This window comes from Amphiura filiformis, chromosome 13 (assembly GCF_039555335.1).
Source record: "Amphiura filiformis chromosome 13, Afil_fr2py, whole genome shotgun sequence".
Taxonomy (NCBI): Eukaryota; Metazoa; Echinodermata; class Ophiuroidea; order Amphilepidida; family Amphiuridae; genus Amphiura; species Amphiura filiformis.
Genome location: NC_092640.1, coordinates 47,067,415 through 47,089,539, shown reverse-complemented (window position 1 = coordinate 47,089,539; position 22,125 = coordinate 47,067,415). Strand labels below are relative to the sequence as shown.

General features: G+C 37.3%; 1 protein-coding gene across 1 annotated transcript; it reads right to left on the bottom strand.

Moving 5' to 3' along the window:
• Nucleotides 1-315: 315 nt before the first annotated feature.
• On the bottom strand, nucleotides 316-16,481 carry LOC140168440 (uncharacterized). The gene is made up of 9 exons (XM_072191831.1): nucleotides 15,983-16,481; nucleotides 14,585-14,764; nucleotides 13,548-13,683; nucleotides 12,907-12,993; nucleotides 11,108-11,350; nucleotides 9,023-9,259; nucleotides 8,124-8,360; nucleotides 3,234-7,092; nucleotides 316-367 (listed from the first exon to the last, which is right to left on the bottom strand). Exons 1-8 carry the CDS (start codon nucleotides 16,469-16,471, stop codon nucleotides 4,154-4,156), a joined length of 4,548 nt encoding a protein of 1,515 aa, XP_072047932.1. The 5' UTR covers nucleotides 16,472-16,481; the 3' UTR covers nucleotides 316-367; nucleotides 3,234-4,153.
• Nucleotides 16,482-22,125: the final 5,644 nt, after the last annotated feature.

Here is a 22,125-nt window from a genome sequence, read left to right as displayed (position 1 = left end):
TGGAAAAAATTCTTTGAGCATAGAGAATTTTTTTAAATCATTTTTCTAAAGGAAAGGAGATGTAACGGATCCGATACCCTGGGTGCGTTATAATAAATCACGCCCTCTTTGGGTCCTTTGGAGTCTCCATCATGGCAGAATAGCAACTAAACCACGTCGTCTTTGCCTCCTGATTTATTGTAGTTTTATGAAGCGTTACATCACGCAACACATGGACCGAGAAAAGAATTTGCAGTATATGAAGTGATGCATGTTAAATAAGCTAAAGAACCGGCAACACCATTGGAGGCTTTCCAAGATGTCAGTTTGCATAGAGGGGTTGGAAATTATGGGGGGGGGTCAAAAAGAGATCAAAAGAAATTCAGTCCTTAAGGTTAAATGAGATCAAATATTGCTTTCCCTACTGAAAAAATATATTGTGACTTTACACGTAAGAAAACATCTGTATCTATCATGCTGAATAAAGAAATCAAGAAAAAAATGTGTGAAAATGTGTTTTTTGGTCTATTTTGTAATGCTGTCAATGACCCGTATGTGACTTTGTTTACTCGTTCTCCACACCAGTCGCCAAGTAAAATTGATTGACTGGTTGGGTTGGTTTGGGTTGGTTGGGTTTGGGTTGGTTTGGGTTGGTTGGTTGGTTGGTTTGGTTGGTTTGGTTGGTTGGTTGGTTGGTTGGTTGGTTGGTTGGTTGGTTGGTTGGTTGGTTGGTTGGTTGGTTGGTTGGTTGGTTGGTTGGTTGGTTGGTTGGTTGGTTGGTTGGTTGGTTGGTTGATTGGTTGGTTGGTTGGTTGGTTGGTTGGTTGGTTGGTTGGTTGGTTATCCTAGGCCAATCAACTAGGCCAATGTGCGAGTGTCAAGCACATTTGCCACAGGGTTTCATTCAAATTCGAGTAACTTCCCATTTGACCCCAGATGACCTTTGAGAGAGGACCTCTGGCTTGCACAATTTCACATTTATTTCCAGCAAGTGTTTGCCCAATCACAGCTATTTTCTTAATTAAAATGTTGCAAATGTCAGTGAATCAAGTGACCTTTGAACTTGTTTTCCTTGACACTCTTGACCCTTCAGATAAGAAGTATTTCAACAAACCATAGCAGTAGTGATCTATTACTTTCAGGGTGACTGAAAATTTGATTATCTCAGTATTATAATAATCTGTCGGGGTGTGTTGCGGCGCAGTGTAACAGGAAAATTTGCATCTATTGTGTTTACATACTGTTTTCCTAAGCCGCCTTAGAGCGTTTTATTTAAAAAGGCGCCCGTGAATGTCTGCCAAACATCGCTTGCCCCCATCTCGGCTTGCCAAAATTGCCCCCCCTTTTGGCTCACCAAAATTTCTTTCCTCCCCAATTTTACCCTCACCCAGGGCTCATAATTTATATTGCACACCCTGACCATGTTAGGTTTGTAATTGGGTTACCAAATATTTGTCATGTGCAAAGGGCAGGATTTGTTGGCAAGCGGAGAGGGCGGGGACTGGGGAAAGGATTTTTATGGGCCGGGTTATGGACATGCCGGGGAAGAGGTATTTTGTCAGGCCATTTTCAAATTTTTACATTAGGGACCGTTCACAAACACTTGTTAGAGAGCCTGATGCAAAATGGGAGGCCTTAAAAGTTTTGACCCTCCTACTAAGGGGGGCCCTGAAAAAATTGACCACAAATTTTTCCGGGAAAATTGACGGTTTATATGCTTTTCTGATGATGGGGTTGACCCATAATTTTCATGTCAAAAAAGAAAAGGGGGTGGGCCCTGAAATTTTTGAGACCTGAAAAGGGGGGGCAAACAATTTTAGTGATAATTTTTTTTTGTATCAGGCCCTCACTAACAAGTGTTTGTGAACGGTAGGCCTATTATTTGAGGACTTTTTGTAATTCTATAATTTTCATTTTATTCATTTTTATTATTTTGTTTTATTTATTTCATATATCCTAGGCCTATATTTAGGAGAGAGGGAGAGAGAGAGTGAAAGAGAGAGATGAGAGAGAGAGAGAGAGTGGCAGGAGAAAGAAGTGGAGGAAGAAAGCGGCACAGAAATTGGACACAGTTGTTTGTCGTGAGGGCAAATTGGAATTGGGCGAACTGGTTCTTGGCCATGCGGACATGAGCAGGCGGTGGTGGAAGCGATATCGCAATTTTTGACGTCGCCATTGGATTAACATATAGGCCTAATCATGAAATCTTCACAAACAATTCTAAATTTGTTATGTGGTGTCAAAACAAAATTATCTTACTCTAAAACCGTTGGGGCACGACAATGTACCACACTGTACGTATGTTATTTTTCAATAAATCCTAACCGTGTATTTTGAATGGGGCTATCAGCCTTGTATTTTCGCCAGCCTCGAACGTCACGTGTCGCGTGACCTATGCCGCCTGATGAGCGCGCTACGTCATTGGAATGCGAGTTGTCTGTATCATACGATACAACGTGTGTGTGTTGTGCTGGCTTGAATTCTCGAGGAAATAATATAAAATGGTCCGTATTTCCACATTTTTGATGAAAAAGTAAGTATTTAATTTTTGATTAGAATGTGAAGCTAATCATTAATAACCATGTCCATTGTGCTGAGAACAGATTGAAAGATAAAGCTAAAACAATTCATTTTGTTCATGTGTATTTCTGTCATGGCCCATAACTCGAGATATTGAAATCCGTGAAAATGACAGCATCAATGTGACAAAATGCACAGATATTTCATTTTTGGCGAATCCTAGAAAAATTAGCATACCACGTGTTGTTTAAGAAGGTATCATAGAAATAATGTGGCTGAGAATTCTGGCGATTATATCATACACAAAAACAATATTATTGATGCAAAATGACAATAAAGTGGTACCAGATTTCACTCAAATTTTGTCAATGCATAAGCTTATAAAATAAAATCCACACAAGCTGTGTTTTCAATTGATAGCAACATTATTATGTTGACCTGTTTATAGTCTGCAGCCAAATCGAGAGAGAAATCGGGACTTGTATAAATAAATTATGGCCTCTGTCACAAAAATCTTCATGCTCATTATATGTGAACAAAATTGAAACACTTTCAAAGTACATTTGTGCATGAGCTAGATTAATAAATAATAATTAATAATAATGCTTAGAATGTTAGCTTCGAGATGACCTATGATTGTTAGGCCTACGATGTTTACTTTCTGCAAAAAAAAATGGTTTAGGTGGCTACGTAACAGCCAATTTGAACCTGGAACCATCCAAATTTAGCGTAACCTTAATGGGCCCTGGCAGGATTTGAACCAACAACCGTGCGCTAATGATTCTGATGAGCCGAACACCCTTATGTTAGGCTATTATGCTCTCATGAAGGTCTTGTTTTACGATATCAACTAGTTATTTGATCTGCAGTGTTGTATCTGGGGTCAGTTGTCATGAGGGGGGGGGGGGGCAAAATTATGGGTATGCATTAATTTGGCTCCGTTTTACTGGGACAGTTGCACACAAAGCATGTAAATAAAATTTACATTGTGTTTATCAGACCACTTTGTATTCTTACAAGGTGTTTACTGGGCTAAAAAGAAGATTCACGGGGTAATTGTGGTCAATGTCTGCCCACTAGATGGAGCTGCATGGACATCCCATTAAAAGCTGTTGGGGTGCACTGCCCTCACCTGATATACTACTGTTGATCTGCAAGTTGGTCATCCACAGGTCTAACTGCATCTTTGAGGATGGCCTTTATCTGACTAGACCCACACAGGGGCAATTTGACTTGCCATGCCAGCAACATCTTATAAGGTGGCCACCATGAACCATAGCATACACCCGCTTCAAATTCATCACATTGCTCAGGAGTGAATCCTAGTGCACATGCAACTTCTTTCCAGCTTGGCTCGATCTTCCTAGCAACCGTCTTCAGGAAAGGTCCACAGTCGCCACCAGATGATGTCGCTGATGCACCTGATGTAGAGTCATATGTGACACTGCATGCTTCAAACTTTGGAATGATCTTTGAGCTCAACATCTTCTGCTCTTCTGGTGCACTTAGTAAATCACCTGATCCTCTGTTTGAAGGTTTGTTAGATGAAGAAGCACCATCTTGGATTTCAGACTTTCTTTGACTTTGACTCTCTCCTGAGCCACGGTTGTTGCCCAGTAAAAGCTGTTGGGGTGCACTGCCCCCACCTGATATGCTACTGTTGATCTGCAAGTTGGTCATCCACATGTCTAACTGCATCTTTGAGGATGTCTCTTAACTGACTAGACCCACATGGTGGCAATTTGACTTGCCATGCTAGCAACATCTTATAAGCTGGCCACCATGAACCATAGCATACACCTGCTTCAAATTCTACACATTGTTCAAGTGTGAATCCTAGTGCACATGCAACTTTTTTCCATCTTATTTCTATGTTCCTAGCAACCGTCTTCAAGAAAGGTCCACTGTCCCAACTAGACGATGTCGCTGATGCACCCGATGAAGACTGACAGGTGAGACTACATGCTTCAAACTTTGGAATGATCTGCTCTTCTGGTGCAATTACAGAATCACCTGATCCTCTGTTGGAAGGTTTATCAGATGAAGAAGCACCATCTTGGATTTTAGACTTTCTTTGACTTTGACTCTCTGCTTGGTATTGTGGAATCATAGGCTGCTCCAAAGCAGATCTTCCAGATTGTGGTTTACGGGCAGCTGGATCAGGTGCTGGTACTGCAGGTTGCTGACCATCGTCTCTTGGGTGTCTTATCGCTGGCTGCTCCAATGCTACATGTGGTCCTAGGAGGTCGGCTGGTTCAGTAGGTGGAGCTGCTTGAGGCTGACCTGTCTCTGTATTACAATTCTCTTTTGCCATAGAATCATAGAAATGGATTTTGTCGACAGTATTATTTGGATTTCCGTCCTGTTCTATATCAAAAGATCCCTCAAACCACTGAGGCTGATGTAGTTCATCCTTTGTCCAAAACATGATTTCACATCTTGATGCTAGACCCCCACCTTGGATATTGGCGTATGATATATGTCCTATTGTATCACAACCTGCATCTGGAAGCCATTTATCTCTAGGGTCTATCCTTTTGACAGGTATTCTCAACATACTCCCATTTTGTTTGAGTACAAACCCTGATGGTATACAGCACATGCCACTTGTGTGATTCTTTTCTTCTGCATCTTCTACCATCTGTCTACTAGCTGCATCATACTTCTTGATGGCATATACTCTGAGACACACATTCCTACATGTCAATATGTTGACAGGGTACATGTACATCAATATATCAAGTATCAGCTCTGGTTTGAGCCAGCTACTAAGCATAGATATCGGTGCAGTAACAAGGTCATAGAGTGTGAAATGCTTCACTCGGAGTTTGATTTTGTTTCCCTCAACTATAACGCTGACATCATCTTGGGCATAATTTGTTGAGCCATCGTAAATCTTTTCCCAAGCACCTTTTCCTACCTCTGAATCACTTTTACACCACACTTGTAGACACCTCTCTGTTATATTAACTCCAGAATGTGGCACAGAGATAGTTACTGGTTTCAGGAACTTCTGTCCATCTGGTTTGCATGAGATGACAGGTCCTAGAATAAGTTGGTCCTCTTCTAATGTTGGATGCTCTTCCATTGCATCAACTGTCACTGAAGCTGTAATGGATTCCTTCAAAGCACCTTGTGGGATTTTCAGCACCACATCTACATCAGGTAAGCTTATAATACCACCTTTGCTGTCAATTATTGAGCAGTGTTCAATTGCCTTTGGAGATGGCATATCTTGTTGCTCTTTGCTCTTGGTCTTAGAGAGCAACAGTGAACCTTGATGGATGTCATCTACTTGTTCCAGTTGGGGAATAGGTGTTTGATCAGTTGGGGAATAGGTGTTTGATATTTTGATCAAGTGTGGTGCAATGACAGAGAAAGCATTAGGTGCTAAGCCACAACAGAACTGTATCAAATACTGAAAACTGACAGCATTTTTCTTGGTCAACTTGTGCAAGTAAAAGACAAATCTTTCTCTCTCCAACTCGAACAAACTTGCCCAGAAAACAGCAGCACAATATTCATGAAATGTTCGGTGAACAAATGTGATATGTTGCTGCTGAGACAGGTCTCTCTGCACCAAACCTAATTTGAGCACACATTCCATATCTTCCATGTTAAATTGCTTCATTTCAACGCTCAACTCATTTTCAAACAAACTGTTGATGGCAACCTTTCCCACCCTTCCTAACACTGCATCAATGCCAAGGTTATCTGTCTCTCCCCTGGCTCTCAGTTGCACTGACATATATCCAACCATGTTTTGAAAAACATGTGTGACTTGCAATGACCTCTTTTCTGCTGGTAGATTTTTCCATGTAATGCAAATCAAATGGAGCAAAAAAGGAATAGATGCTAGCAGCAGCATATGCTGGTTTGAGTTGATTTCCTCAATAAGTGCATCTGCCAGATCAGGTTGTTGGTCAAAGAAAGACCGGATGTATGCATGGACCTGAGTTACTGACAAACCTGATATTGACGCACAAACAAACTGAGGATGATCAAAACAGAATTTATCCGCTAACTCACAAGATCTACTGGTGACAAGAACAAAATTCTCCTTCAACAATGAATCGTTAAATACTTCCATATTTCCGTCACAAGGTAATTCATCATACCCATCTAGAAGAAACAAGCAAGGGTGCTGACCTAACATTGCTACTATGTCTTCTTTGGCAACTGATATTTTGGAAAGGTCGCATTGATCAATGATAGCATCAACCAGGTTCATGTGAGCTTTGATTCTATGGCAAGATATGACAAATACAAACTTACACTGGTGTAAATACTTAATCCCGTGAACATTTGTGCCCCACTGATATGCAATTTTGGAAATTAATGTTGTCTTTCCACTTCCTGGATTTCCATACAGAATAAGATGTTTACTCAGTTTATTTGCACTATCTACAATTCCAAACAAATCTGAATAAGATGTTAACACTTTACCCCTTTGATATACGCTTGGGTTACTATCCTCCAATACTTTGAGGCCTACAGGGAGGAGATGGCCTACTTGTGGTTCAGCTCCAAACACTTTCTTGTATCTCTGACAATATGTTTTCTTCACCTGTAGCTGAATCTCATCTGCAACACCTGAAAAATATTGCCAAGATTCAAATACAATCTTATTATTGATCATAAAGAAGCCAGCATTCTGTAACACATTTTGGATTTGTTCATTGCTAGGAAGAAGTTGTTCCGATTATGTTACAAACACTTTTTGAATAAAACAGTGCTTAGTGAGATGATGTAGTTTACATTTGTCACAATTGCAGTTAATGCTGTGACTCATGTTCAGTGATTAATTTTTTCTAGGTCTCACATGCTTGCAATGACAATATTGATCACACACAACACTGTTCAGAACCATATTATGACATTTGTCTTTTTTCCTTTTTTTAAAAAGTTTTTTTTAGTTTTATTTGAAAAAAGTATACATGAAAATCATCAAAGAGTCTGAATTTGTTTAAAAGACTTCATGAAAAATGCATACTGCATTGCATTTCAAACCTCGTGTGAAACCAGTAACAAACCATTTTTGACCCTTATATGGTAGTGATAGTGACCCAAATAGTGACAGCTAGTACAGTGGATGCCCATAGCAACATGTACTCCTCAGAACCCAGGGTGAGTATACTGAGGGGCTGTGCAATAATTATGAGCCCTGGGGAGGGTAAAATTGGGGAGGGAGGGTAAAATTGGGGGGGCAAGAAATTTTGGGGAGCCGAAAGGGGTGGCAAGCAATTTTGGCCAGCCGAGGGGGGGGCAAGCAATTTGTGGCACACATTCATGGGGCGCTTTTTAAATAAAACGCTCTAAAAGGCTTAGGAAAACAGTACGGAAACGCTTCAATATGTAAATTTTCCTGCTGACTGCGCTCGCAACATATATCTGTACCATTTAAGGTTTAAAAATTGGGAACCCAAAAATTTGGCATGTGTAAAGGGAGCAAAGATTTTTGGCGGGCCGAGAGGGGGGTGTTTTTTTGGCAGGCCGAGAGGGGGGGCAAGCGATTTTGGCAGGCTGTTTGGAAATTTTACCCGGGGGCTCATAATTATTGCACAGCCCCTGACCCCTATGAAAACTTATATATGCATATTATAGAAACCTTTTGCTGATCTCACCTTTTAAGGTTCTGACAAATATCTGCATTCTGTCATCACCAAGAGGCTGCACTTGAAGAAGAATTGTAGACTCATTCTGAATGTTGTAAGAACTAAGGGATTTGTGTTCATCTGAAAGGTCCATACCCTCAAAGCTAAGCTGTTGTTGGTTTGGAGGAATACCTTCCTTGACCCATATTGCATTTTTCACAGTTGCAACATGATCTGACCGTTTAACATCAAATGTCAATGACTTCCCTGTATAAGATCAAATCAAATTTTATTAGTATAAAAGCATCAATAATATTTACGAATGGCTTTAATATCTGTATGAAAATAAGCACCCCCCCCCTTATATTTGGCTTATATTGCTTTAGGTTGTTCCCATTTTTGATTAGCATAACATAAACAGGCTAGTGAAGAAATAACTGATACCATTTTCTTCCTCACTAATTTCAGAAATTTAAATTGGTCTGCAAATTAAAAAAGGTCAAATATCATTATTTGGGCTCGACATGGGTCAGATGTTTATGAAAATAGTCTCCAAATTCCTGGACTTGCAATAGTAATTCAGACAATGTGTACATTTATTTTATCTTTTTCATAACCAATTAGCAAAAATAACATATAATATTAAAATTATGAGCTAACTCTAACCCTATACTCAAGATCTGAATGCTTAGACTTGTGCCAAGTCTTACAATTTTGTGACTACAATTGTAAGAACACATGCAAAATTACTTGTTTTTGGCCCTTATTTCCACAAATTGGAACAAATGTTAAAATTTCACTTTCATTGCCAGTTAGAACTAACAGAAGGATTAGGATTTAGCTATATTTCATTTGCAAAACAGGATAAGCTTTATTAAACAAAAAAATTAGTTCTGTATTTTTCTGGAATAGGGAGTAATGTCACTCACCTGTATGGGTTATGACAGATATTGGAAACATATCATCATCACCACCAAGGCGGTGCACCAGATTAATTGTAGACCCATTACCAATGTTGTAATCAGTAAGGGTGTGGTAATCTTCAATCTGTTTACCAATAAATATAAGTCTTTGCTGACATGGATGGATACCTTCCTTGTCCCAAATCATAGCTTTGACTTGCGCAATAGTATCTGATGGATCAGCCTCACAATGTATAATTCTTCCTGCACAAACAAATAATTCAAACTGTAATTGGGTGTTATAAACTTTGGTAGCTCATAACTTCCTTTCTGAAGATATAAAGCTGCAAACTTGCATCCTAGTTAACCTTTTAAATTCCAGATATATATGTTTTCCCTTTAAGTTGTAAGCACTCCATTGTTTGTTTTGTCATGGGGGGGGGGGGGGGTCAATATGTGATCATATAACCCCAGTATCTTTCTTTTCCCTAAGTATACCACAAGAGTGATTTAAATTGAATTGACTTTTTGTGTCAGAATCTCAAAAGAAATTTTGAGCTGTACTGCCTTACAATAAATTGTGGGCCTGACCATTTAGAACTGGGAAAAAAGGTGTAAAAAAATCTTCATTCAAGGGGGGCATGAAAGCGCCATCGGTCAGGCTTGTGCAACGCAGGGGGTGTCTGAGGAGGGATGTGCCCTCAAAATTGTTCAAAAAGAAAGCCCAAATGAAGCCATTTGATGCACTCTTTTCACCCGTTTATTGGTTATTTATTTATTTTCCAACCGCATATTTTTTCCAATTCATATGCCAGGAAAAAGTGCAAATATCAAGACCTTGTAGCTGAGTGCGAGAATTGAGATTGGTGCCCGGGGGTACTCAGTACAAATGACCATACGAGGGACGTGCGCATAAATATGGGTAGCATTTTCAGCCTCTTGGTATATCAATGACCCCTTTTTCAAAGCCTATTTTGGTATATGAATGGGTCCTTTTTCACAATTTTCTCAATTTTTTCGGAAAATAGCCCAATTTTTCGTTAATTTAGCCAAAATTTTCAAAATTTTCCCAAAATTTTGGGAAAATTTTTAAAAACTAATACAATTTGGGTTAAATTAGGCCGAAAATTTTGACTTTTGGTATATCAATGGGTCCAAATTTCTTGAAAAATTGGTATATTTATGGGTCCACTTTCAAATTCTCAGCGGCACGTCCCTACCAAAACCAAACTTGAGTACCCCGGGATTGGTGCACCCACTACTTCCAATTAAATTAGGAAGCAGAGGTTTTTACAATACCTCACTATAAGCAAATGCCTTGTAGCTTTGGGAGTTCCAAGTGAGAAGAGAAAATTCATCAAGGACACAGCTTCCAAGACTGCACTCTACAAATGAACTATATTCCTCAAATGACACATTTCTTAGCTCTAAACTAGTCCTGCCTGCATGCCTTATATCACCACGGGTCAACCGTTGCAATGGTGTGGCAATTGCTAGTGTAGCTTAATCACTGTCATTCATAGACTTAAGTATCAGCTGATTTTGTTTGTTTGTAAGTTCTAGGAACTATTTTCAAGCCACCTTCACTTAAGGGGTACTACACCCCTGGCCAATTTTGTGCCTATTTTTGCATTTTTATCAAAAATGATAGCGCATTGGTGACAAGTAAGATATGTATATTATAGGGGCAATGACTACAACTACTGCACTGAAAATTCAGCAACTCAAGGCAAGTAGTTATTGATTTATTGATCAAATATTGGTTTTCCCTCATTTTTGACTGTAACTCCACAACTGTCGTCTGTGCTGAAATAAAATTTCCAGTGCAATAGTTGTAGTCCTTGCCCAATAATATACATATCTTACTTGCCACTGATGCGCTATAATTTTTTTTTAATATTCAAAAATAGGCACAAAATTGGGCAAGGGTGTAGTACCCCCTTAAGAGGAAACTACAATATAATGGAGAGCTCATCATAAAAATAGTAATATAAGGCTCTGAGGGTGACAGCTCTGGTGTTCTACTACTGAATCATATGCAAGTTTTTATTGTTTCTAATTTATTAAAAATTTATATCCAAAATAAAAGATTAAAGAAATTGGTTCACTTACCTGTTAAGGTCATGATGTTTATCTCCATCCCAAAGTTATTTTCAAAGATGCTCAAGTTATTGAGATGAATTGTGCCACCTTCTTTAATGTTGCATTCGTTGAGAGTTTTGTCATCTTGGTCAAGCTCTACACTCTCAAAGATAAGTTGTTGCATGTTTGGTGGAATATCTTTCTTGTTCCGTATTTTGGCTTTGATGATTTCAACAGTATCGGATGCTTTAACCTCAAGGGCCAATGTTCTTCCTGCACAAATTAACATTGTAAGCATTATGTTATACATATCGAAACCTTTGGGGACTAAGATTTTCCGAGCTATTCCACGCTTGAACTCCTATGGAAACACGGCCTAAAATCAGGTCTTTTTTACATCTCTTGCCACCGAAACAAAATTTGTAGTGATATAACTTTGATCTCCTAAATAAATGAAGCTAATTAATACTGTGATCTTTCGATTTTGTCAAAAAATAAACATCCTCCAAACTTGTTTAGACTCACATATCTTGGGGTAAACTTTGTATTTTTAGTCAAATATCGACAAAATATCTGTGTAAATTTTGCGTTTCTTAAAAAAGCAGGAGCTTCTATTTATCAGAAAAATAAACAGTGCCATCTAACTCAGATCTCTTGAGTAAATTTTTTTCAAAATGACTGCTTTCCATTGATGTAACATTAATTTTGGTGGCTTAGATTAAGACTCACGTTTGTTGAAGAAAGAAGAAATTCTGAATTCGAAGTCAGACCAAAATGTTTGCCCTGCCCGCCCCATATAAAGTCAAATTTAAAACAAAAATCAAATTGACTCAGAACTAATATGTTTGGATCTTGTTCGCTGGGGTGGAGTGTATCATGGGGGGGGGTCCACCACCCCCAATCCACCAACCACCACCACCACCCCCAAAAAAATCATCCTCTATGCTGAAAACTTTTCATGTCATGTTTTGGTGACATACTTGTGCAATTTGCCTGATAATGTCTTCTACTGAACATGTTAAAGATTCAAAGTGAAATAAGCTATACAATGCTGGGAACTAGAGGATAGCTGAATTCCATTTTCATCTGTATGCAAGAGCTCAAGGTACTGGAATCTCCCTCATAAGATATAATTAACACTAGGTTGTTTCCAATATGACTTTCTAATGTTGTATTTTACAGGAAAAGTTGATAACTTTTGAAAAGGTGTCACTCCCATTGTGGCCTGTACACCATCTGCGATAATCAACTTTTGAAAAGCACCCTAAACAAGGATTTAACCCTTGGCTAAAACGATACCCTAAACAGATAACAGGCGCCTGTTTTCACACCCTAAACTGGGATTTTATTCCTTGCATCAAATTTATACCCTAAATTTAATTTTCGCGTATTAGCAATAATTGCAATTTTACTATCCTTTTTTTTCTTCAATTTTTCATGTTTTTGACACCGTAAACACGATACACGTTTTTATTATCACGGATGGTATACAGGCCACAATGGGTGTGAACCCATCGGGGGGTTTATCAAGGTGTGTAGGATATATTTTTGGTCTAGTCACATCGGAATCGGAATCGTTCGATTTTGCAAGCAAAATGATCGCTGATCTGTTGATTCAGGCAAATCATGAATTATCAGAGAATTAATTAAAGCTGTACATCACATAGTGACTTATCTGCAATGCATGTGCCAGATTTGGGGCTTATATCACATTATTTTTACATACTGATTTTATTAAGTCCATGATAAATGTCCACCCATTTTTCATGTGTAATTTAATTCTGTTGATTTTGTACACAATTACAGGTAATTTGAAAGCTAAATCTTACTGTATCTTCCTTCTGTCGTCACCTTACTCCCTTCTGTTACATGTACATCTTGAGTTTGATGCCTTTCCATGAATCCAGAAACTGGGTCTAAAGATAAAATAAATGAAAATAGTTTATTAAGGTGGTACTACACCCCTGCCCAATTGTGTGCCTATTTTTGCATTTTTCTCAAAAATTATAGCGCATTGGTGACAAGTAAGATATGTATATTATAGGGGCAAGGACTATACTGCACTGGAACTTTTATTTCAACACAGACAACAGTTGTGGAGTTACAGTCAAATATGAGGGAAAACCAATATTTGATCAATAAATCAATAACTACTTGTCTTGAGTCACTGAAATTCCAGTGTAGTAACTGGATTCCTTGCCCCTATAATATACATAACTTTTGTTACCAGTGTGTCATTAGTTTTTGAGAAAATGCAAAAATAGTCACAAATTTATCAAGGGGTGTAGTACCACCTTAAGGGCTGAATATTAGAATTTGACTTTTATTTGCCAGTTATAACTAATTCAAGGATTAGCTATGTTTCACTTGGCAAAACAAGATAATATTTTTTAATTCCAAAGAAAAAATGTGCTGTATTTTTCTGAATGTAATGTACAACTCCTACCTCTATGAAAGTATCTACACTTACATGTATCTGCTACATGTAGTTGGTCTGCTAGTTGGTCTTTAAGTGCTCTTAACATGCTTAAGTCACATTCTACCTCATGCAAGAGGTCTTCATCCATTACACCAGAAATTGGTACTGAGTCTGGTCTTGTTGTTATCTAAACAGAGCGAGAGAGAGCGTGAGAGCAAGCGCAAGCGAGAGAGAGAAAGAGAGAGAGAGAGACAGAATTAATACAATACTTGAAAAATATGATTTTTAGACATTAAAAACTAAAGAAATGAATTGAAAGATCTTGAAAACTTTTCAAATTTTATTTCATCATTTAAATTTTTATTTAATCATTAATTGATTAACATTCAAAATTAAATGAAATAATTGAAAAGAAATTAAAATACAATGCAGACTAAACAATGAAGTAAGTAAAATGCTATATCCAATCTCCATAGAGGTGTACACTTATAACTTGCATACACGATTCTAATATCTTTAAAAAAACCTGGTTTCAAGCTAAATCTTTGAATGAAACAAAATTGATGTTACATGTAATTCCCATTGAGATTGATTGACTGCACTTTCACTTCTTAGTATTTTCCAGTTACGACTAGACATGTATTTTCCTTCCCATTTACAAATTATGTCCTGGTAAATTACCAATCCTACCTGTTCCTGTGATATATTTTGTTACTCAACTAAGAGATACTTTTCTGTTTTACTTTGTTATGTTATTGATGCAAGTATTATCCACATGAACAGATCAATCAACTCCAGATTACTTTTTCCATAGGCATACGGAAGAACAGGAGAATACTGGGCCATATGGAAGAACAGGGGAATACTTAAATTTTCCCCTGAATATGGACCCAGTATAAAGAAGAAATAAAGAAACAAACATACATGTATAACCTGTCAGTGCCTTTAAAGTGATTTTTTAATGTTATGGCTAATCTAGACAATTGCAATATGCTGCTCTAGTCTGTTTGCTGCATAACAATCATTCTTTTCACAGTACAATAGAAACAAAATGTGTTCAATATGTTTTTACACACACTTTATCTTACCGTCTGCAACTCTTTCCTGACAGAATCTGCCTTCCCACCCGGTAGGTATTCAGGGTGGATCTTTTCCAGGCAATCCACCAGTTCAAACAAGCTATCAAAGTTTGCATCTCTTTCACTTGCCTGCATCTGCAGATTGCCACTAATATGCATGTGTACCAAGCGATTCCTCATGTCTGCAACCTGCATTAAAAATGTTTTCACAAAGTAAAAAAAAAAATTACATTTACATGGCACACTAACTGTTGAAGGTATTAATGATTAGCCAAATCAGAAAATCTAATACTGAAAACAGTTTAATACTAAGCAAAATGTCACACATCTTTTCTAGCTATCATGGTCTACACCTAGCAGTGTTAGAGCACCACTAGTCTGTGGCATAGCCAGGACTTTTTCAGGGGGGAAAAGGGGTTAAAGGTAACTTTTAATGGGGAAATTTGACCCCCAAAAAAAAAAAAAATCAAAATTTGCTAAAAGTTCAAAAGAGTAATAAAAATCTTAAATATCACGGTGACCAGCATCCCACAGAGGCGGGGTAAGACTTTTCACAGGGCAAGCTGTCCCAATTGACCCCCCCCCCGGCTAAGCCTCTGCCACTATTGGAAATATACTGCGCCAATAAAGTATCCTTACACTTGGAAAAATAATCCCAATTTCCAAACTGAACAATATTGGGGCAAATACACCACATTGAATCCAATGTGACTTCAAGAAGCAAAGTTACAAACATTTGATTAGATGAAGGTCCAGTTTTAAAGTGACAAACTGGCCTATTCAAAACTCCACAGACTAGACATCTGGTTTGAGAGTGGTGAATGGCTAATTTATTCATTTGGCTTTAATTTAAAACAATAGGAACAAAAGAAAACTGAAACAAAAGAACTGACAAATAAAATGAAAGTTATGAAAAGTACAGAGAAGCAAAAACTGAAATAAAAACTGCTTTAAATAACGCTTCATTGAAGAAACTGCGTTGTCTCTTTGTTTCGCTTGTTGGAATCTTTTTGTGCCTTGTATAGGCCATTTTGTCACTTTTAAAACTGGACCTTCGTCTATTCAATTGTTTGTAACTTTACTTCTTGAGGTCACATTGGATTCAATGTGGTGTCATAATGTGCAGGATCAGATAGCGCATCTATTAAAAAACAAATTTACCCCAATATTGTTCGGTTATGAAATTGTGATTATTTTTCCAAGTGTAAGGATACTTTATTGGCGCAGTATACATTAGCTTGATCGTCTGGATAGATGATCAAAGCTTGATACTTTTCTCTATTGACCTCTATAATGCATGTATGTCTATCAGATGCAGATCTACACCATTCCCCTTGGGGTGAGCAAATAGCTGCTAAAATGTGTCACATGGTTGTGCAATATAACAACAAATCCCAATAAAGTTACCTTTTTGAAGATGCTGTAATTTTCCATACTCTTTATATGACATTCTCCAAACCTCATCAATATTTGAAGAAGGCTTGCCAGATCTAAATCGCTGAAGGATTTTATGCTATGCCCAGGAGGCAATCGGAGAGCAAATACTTTGGCAACTTCCAAAGGGTCGTCATGCATACGGAACAGGTCAACATTTCCAAACTGAAGTTGTAGTCTTTGAGGATTCAGTTTTAATTGACCCTCTGGTAACCACACAGCAGACCTAATTGCCAAAGTCCAATTACTACAGTTCTGACAATTAGGTGGATCCTCTGCTGCGTAGTTTGTACATTTGGGAGACATCTGACATGGTTGCAATGTTGCCTTCTTCTCTGCATGCCATTTAGTGATGACATTTTCCACACATGGTAAAACAGCGTCTTTACCAACTAAGTGAAAACCTTGCATACATTGTGCAAAATAGTCAACACCAACAGGTGCAGGAAAGGCCTCTGCCATTGTTGCGGTGTTCTTGCTTGGACTAATCTACATGTATAATCTAGTCATGAGAAGCCAGTGACAAAAATTCTTTTGAGGTCTTCATCGAGCTGTCTGCACTTCTGTTCATATTCTAAACTCAGTACTGAATGGTGAAATGCCGGTCCTGTACATAGAAAATAACAAAAACAACAATATATTAAAGCATTATAGTTTCATCTTGTTATGGCGCTATTCAGTGTCGTCTGCTCCAAAATGGGCTATTTCAGTTGAAATCCATACACCCCTATGGAAGACTTGACCTTAATCTTCCACACAGGGAGCGTGAATTTCAAATTGGGTTACCTAAATGGATGACTCCATTTGAAATCTACACCCCCTGTGTGGAAGATTAAGGTTGCTATTGGACTATTCCAATTCCAATTCCAATCCACACCCCCCATGGAAGACATTACCATTATCTTCCATTGAAATTTCATATCTTTCATATTGAAGATATATACATTTTTCCCAAAAAGACCTACATTTTTTTTGGTGTTTTGGGAAAACAATCTATATCTTCAATATGAAAGGTCAATATTTCTTATGATGGACTGCTTTTCATCCCAGCTACATACACTTTAAGTACATATCATTAGATTTATACAATTTACTTTAAGGACTGTTGAATTTCAAAAATATATATTTCTAATAATTTACCATAAAATGTGTATTCGCAAATTAAAAAAAAAATCAAAATTATTTGATATCAGAAGAACATTCCTCATATTCAAATACAATTCGATATGTCTGTGCTCTCGATCATATCCCACAAAAAATATGTGAAAACGTCACTATCCGAGCCCTTAACCGAGCCTGTTAACCATTTAGATGTGAGCTCTGCTCCTGACCTGTTCTTTATTTTAAACTTTGGCGTTGATTCTTTTTGACATTAGAGGTGTGAAGTTGAAAAAAAAAGCTTTAAGTGTAGTAGTGAATCTGGCACCTGTTTGCAACAGAATAAAGTACAACTGCTACGCCTCGGGGCATAGTCATGGTTATGAGATCACCTTGGGCCTATAATTTTAACCATGCCCCTCATACGTGTAGCAGTCAATATTTGTATATATATAATACCAAATCTTAAGATTCTTGTTTATCTGTTTGGTTAAGGGGGTATTACACCCCTTACCAATTTTTTGCCTATTTTTGCATTTTTCACAAAAATTATAGCGCATTGGTGACAAATAAGATATGTATATTATAGGGGTAAGGACTGCAACTACTGCACTAAAAATGCAGCAACTCAAGGCAAGTAGTTATATTGATTTATTGATCAAATATTGGTTTTCCCTCATTTTTGACTGTAACCCAGTAACTGTTGTCTGTGCTGAAATAAAATTCAATATTTGTATATATATAATACCAAATCTTAAGATTCTTGTTTATCTGTTTGGTTAAGGGGTATTACACCCTTACCAATTTTTTTGCCTATTTTGCATTTTTCACAAAAATTATAGCGCATTGGTGACAAATAAGATATGTATATTATAGGGGTAAGGACTGCAACTACTGCACTAAAAATGCAGCAACTCAAGGCAAGTAGTTATATTGATTTATTGATCAAATATTGGTTTTCCCTCATTTTTGACTGTAACCCAGTAACTGTTGTCTGTGCTGAAATAAAATTCACCAATGAGCTATAATTTTTGAGAAAAATGTAAAAATAGGCACAAATTTTGGCATGGGTGTAGTACCCCCTTAAAAGCACCGATTTTGTGAAGAGAAATGAATAGTTTCAGTGCGAACGGCACAGATTACAATCTGCGATTTCCGCGTAATTATAGCACGTGAAAACATTAACGTATCATTTTACGCTGGGAACAAAGCACACGCAGAACTATGCCCAGGGAATAGTTACTTTTGCAGGCATATCAAAATGATGCCCGCTTTTACGGGGTAAACTATCATGACTATATAGGAAGTTCGAACCCTATCATAATCATTTGGACATTTATATATTGAACTTGTTTTCAGACAATTAGCATATTACGCAATGTAAATTTGTTACTGTGTGGGAAAACTTAGACTCGCTTGCCAGTCCTATATACGTCGTACCTATGTATATTGAGGACTGGCTTACATGCCATTTGGATGTCAATGGGAAATACACACTTAACGATTTAGCGGTTAGAAACTTGAAAAAAAATCTTTAAAATTTCATCAATGTATATAAAAGTGGTACCAACCGTATTGTGCTTGCTAATTTAAGACTCGGTTGAAACAAAATTAAAGAATTGAAAGCATAATTTGAGTGTCAAAAGGCAAAATTTCGTCAAAGTTCTGCGAATTGATCGGCACCCTTTTCGAAGGTCTTCAGAATTCAATATTTTGAGAAAATGCGAAAATATTCGATCTTTGCGATAAAAACACAAAATTACAACTTTAAACATACTAGTATTGATCGCAAAAGACATTATTACCAAACAATACAGAATAGAAAATTTGACATCATTTCGCAGAAATATTGAAATAATTTTGCTCACTAGACACGAAAAAATGCATTCAATTCCCGTTAATTTTGTTTCAACTGAAAGTCTTAAATTAGCAAGCACAATAACTGGTACCACTTTTATATACGAAATGACTGATAAAATTTTAAAGATTTTTTTCAAGTTTCTAACCGCGCTCAAAATTGTTAATGTGTTTTTCCCATTGACATCAAAATGGGAAATACGAGTCTGATGGACATAGGAACGGCGTCCATGAGACTCAGCGAGTCTAATCGTGACTAGGAAAACTCATAAGTAAGCTTTTTTGCATAGCCTATTCAGCTCAGTTCAGTATGTTCATGTGTTTAGTTTTATATGCCCAGATTTTTTATCATTTAATTATACGAGGCAAGCCTCAGCGGAAATTTAGATACTCTACCTTACTCATTCCTGGTCTTCTGAGTCTGAAGGAATCCTAGGACCATAATAAGCAAAGTCGTAGTGGAATTCTAAATATTCAGTGTAGAAAATTCGACAAAATCGCAGCATAAATTTCACCGGAAACGTCACCATCCACCATCAATGATTTTATTCTGGAAATCGGAAATCCCCCAATTGCTACCCACAGCGCATGCGTGAATACTATGGGTGCACTACACTTAAATAATATTGGACTTTATTTTTTCATTTTTCTATTATAGGGTCAGTCCATGTCAAAACAGACTGAGTGTACACCCACCCTCTTGGATTATGCTCTCCTTTGGCTCAGGGGTACCTTTCATGGACCCCTAGGTGAGGTCACAAGAAAAAATTCAAATTCAATTTCGTTTCCGAATGGCGGGCCATCTAAGTTTGGCGACCTTGACCAAAATTGGGAATTTAAGGTGTCCAAATGACAAAGCGCTCTCTTTGAGAGGCATTTTCTTCTTAATTAAATCAGTTGTGACCCTCTTTTTGAATGTGGTCACTCACTGGCTGTGTCTGAAATGCCTAGTGCCAAAAAAGATTGATTTCGGAATTTCGTTGGGATTTCAGAGGGGGTCAAAATCAGCACTTCATACTGTTCAATCAAATTATCTTTGATTTTGAAGGACCCGTGATATGCCACAGTGCACTTATAGGTCCTAATTATGTTCAGAATGGATTAACCATGTGCCAATGTCTATGAGCATTTCAAAACAAGAGACATTTCTAGACCCCCTACAGAATTTTAGGCCCCCCTAAAGTGGTTCAGCCACAAATGGCGCTTAAAATCGGCAAATTTTGACACCTAATAACTTTAGGTGTACACCAGATATGAATTTCTAGTCTTTTTGCATCTGAAAGAATGTAGTCTAATGTTACTAGGAACATAAGATTTGTTTTGTATTTTTTGTGTTTTGATACTTTCAAAAAGGTTGTTGACCTATGAACATTTTTCGTCATAGCGCCCTCCTGAAAGGTCTGACACATAACAAACTATACATTTTGGAATCCTCATGACCATACGAGTAATTTGATATATTACTTGACATAATTGGGAGCATTCTGAAAATTTGACCCCCATAACCTGTACTTTGCATGTAGGCCTACATCGTTGCCAGGAAGTGCATTTTTGACCCCCTTAAAAATCCATACAGAGGATTAGAAAGTAGTTTTTTCTTATTTCTTGACTCACGAGCAACTTGAAATATCAGGATAAATAATACAAATGGCTATAAGTGATCAAAAATATAAAAAAATATCATACTAAAATTGGCATTTTGTACCGTATTCTGTATGCATGGTATGTTAGGCAAAAATGACTATTTTTGAAAGCGTCAACTTAATACTAAAACACAAAAAATACAAAACAAATCTTATGTTCCTAGTAACATTAAACTACATTCTTTCAGATGCAAAAGACTAGAAATTCATATCTGGTGTACACCTCAAGTTATTAGGGGTCAAAATTTGCAGACTTTAAGTGCCATTTGTGGCTGAACCACTTTAGGGGTGGCCTAAAATTCTGTAGGGGTCTAGAAATTTCTCTTTTTGTGAATTGCTCATAGACATTGGCATATGGTTAATCCATTCTGAACATAATTAGGACCTATAAGTGCACTGTGACATTATCATAGGTCCTTCAAAATCAAGATAATTTGATTGAACAGTACGAAGTGCTGATTTTGACCCCCTCTGAAATCCCAACGAAATTCCGAAATCTATCATTTTTTGGCATTAGGTATTTCAGACACAGCCAGTGAGTGGCCACATTCAAAAGAGGATCACAACTGATTCAATTAAGAAGAAAGTGCCCTCAAAGAGAGCACTTTGTCATTTGGACCCCTTTTAAATTCACAATTTTGGTCGAGGTCGCCAAACTTTGATTGCCCGCCATTCGCAAACGAAATGGAATTTGAATTTTTTTCTTGTGACCTCACACCTAGGGATCCATGAAAGGTACCCCTGAGCCATAGGAGAGCAAAATCCAAGAGGGTGGGTGTACACTCAATCTGTTTCGACATGGACTGACCCTATATACGAGTTAGCTACTATGAGACATGGGCATTTATCTTTCACTTCCGTAGTCCACTCTTGGGCAGAACATGAAAACATAACAAATCAAGAGTAAATATATGTCTGAATTAATATCCAAAAAGTTCCCATGTTTTACTTTACTCATTTAGGAGTTATTTGGGGTTAAAAATGGGGTTTTCGTGATTTTTTTCCATTTTTGCCCAAAAATGTCAAATATTAAAATAGCTGTAACTTTCACAATAAAGTGAGTAGAAATTTTCATTTCTATTGTAGATGTTACATGTCACATGGATGTCTAACACTAGTGAATAATAATGTCACAGCACAACTCTAAAATATAAAAAAATGGCAAAAACCATATTTTTGTGCTATTTTGGCCATTTTTGACCTAAAAATGTAATTTTTGCATGGAGAAAAAAATAAATATATATTTTACTGATTTAAAAAATATGTCATTATATCAACCTAGTTATTCTGAACAAAAAAGTTAATGATGGTGAATATCTGTGACCTATAGTATAGTTTTTGATCTATGGCCCTTTCAAATTCATGGACTAAAATAGCATGTTTTTGTCAATTTTTCCAATATTAGGCTGAAAATGGTACTTTTTTGTAATTTTATCAAAATTGTCAGTGTTTGGAAAGTGGGAACTTCACATATATTATGGATATATTATAGTACTTTCATTTTAAGCTAGTTGTAGA

What these genes read in the sequence shown, in the direction of transcription:
- LOC140168440 (XM_072191831.1), bottom strand. Translation starts at nt 16,471, where the DNA reads ATGGCAGAGGCCTTTCCTGCACCTGTTGGTGTTGACTATTTTGCACAA. An exon ending in TCAGGAAAGAGTTGCAGACG is followed by an intron (nt 13,684 to 14,584) that starts GTAAGATAAAGT and finishes CGCTCTGTTTAG; the next exon opens with ATAACAACAAGACCAGACTC. An exon ending in AAACATCATGACCTTAACAG is followed by an intron (nt 9,260 to 11,107) that starts GTAAGTGAACCA and finishes TTGTTTGTGCAG; the next exon opens with GAAGAATTATACATTGTGAG.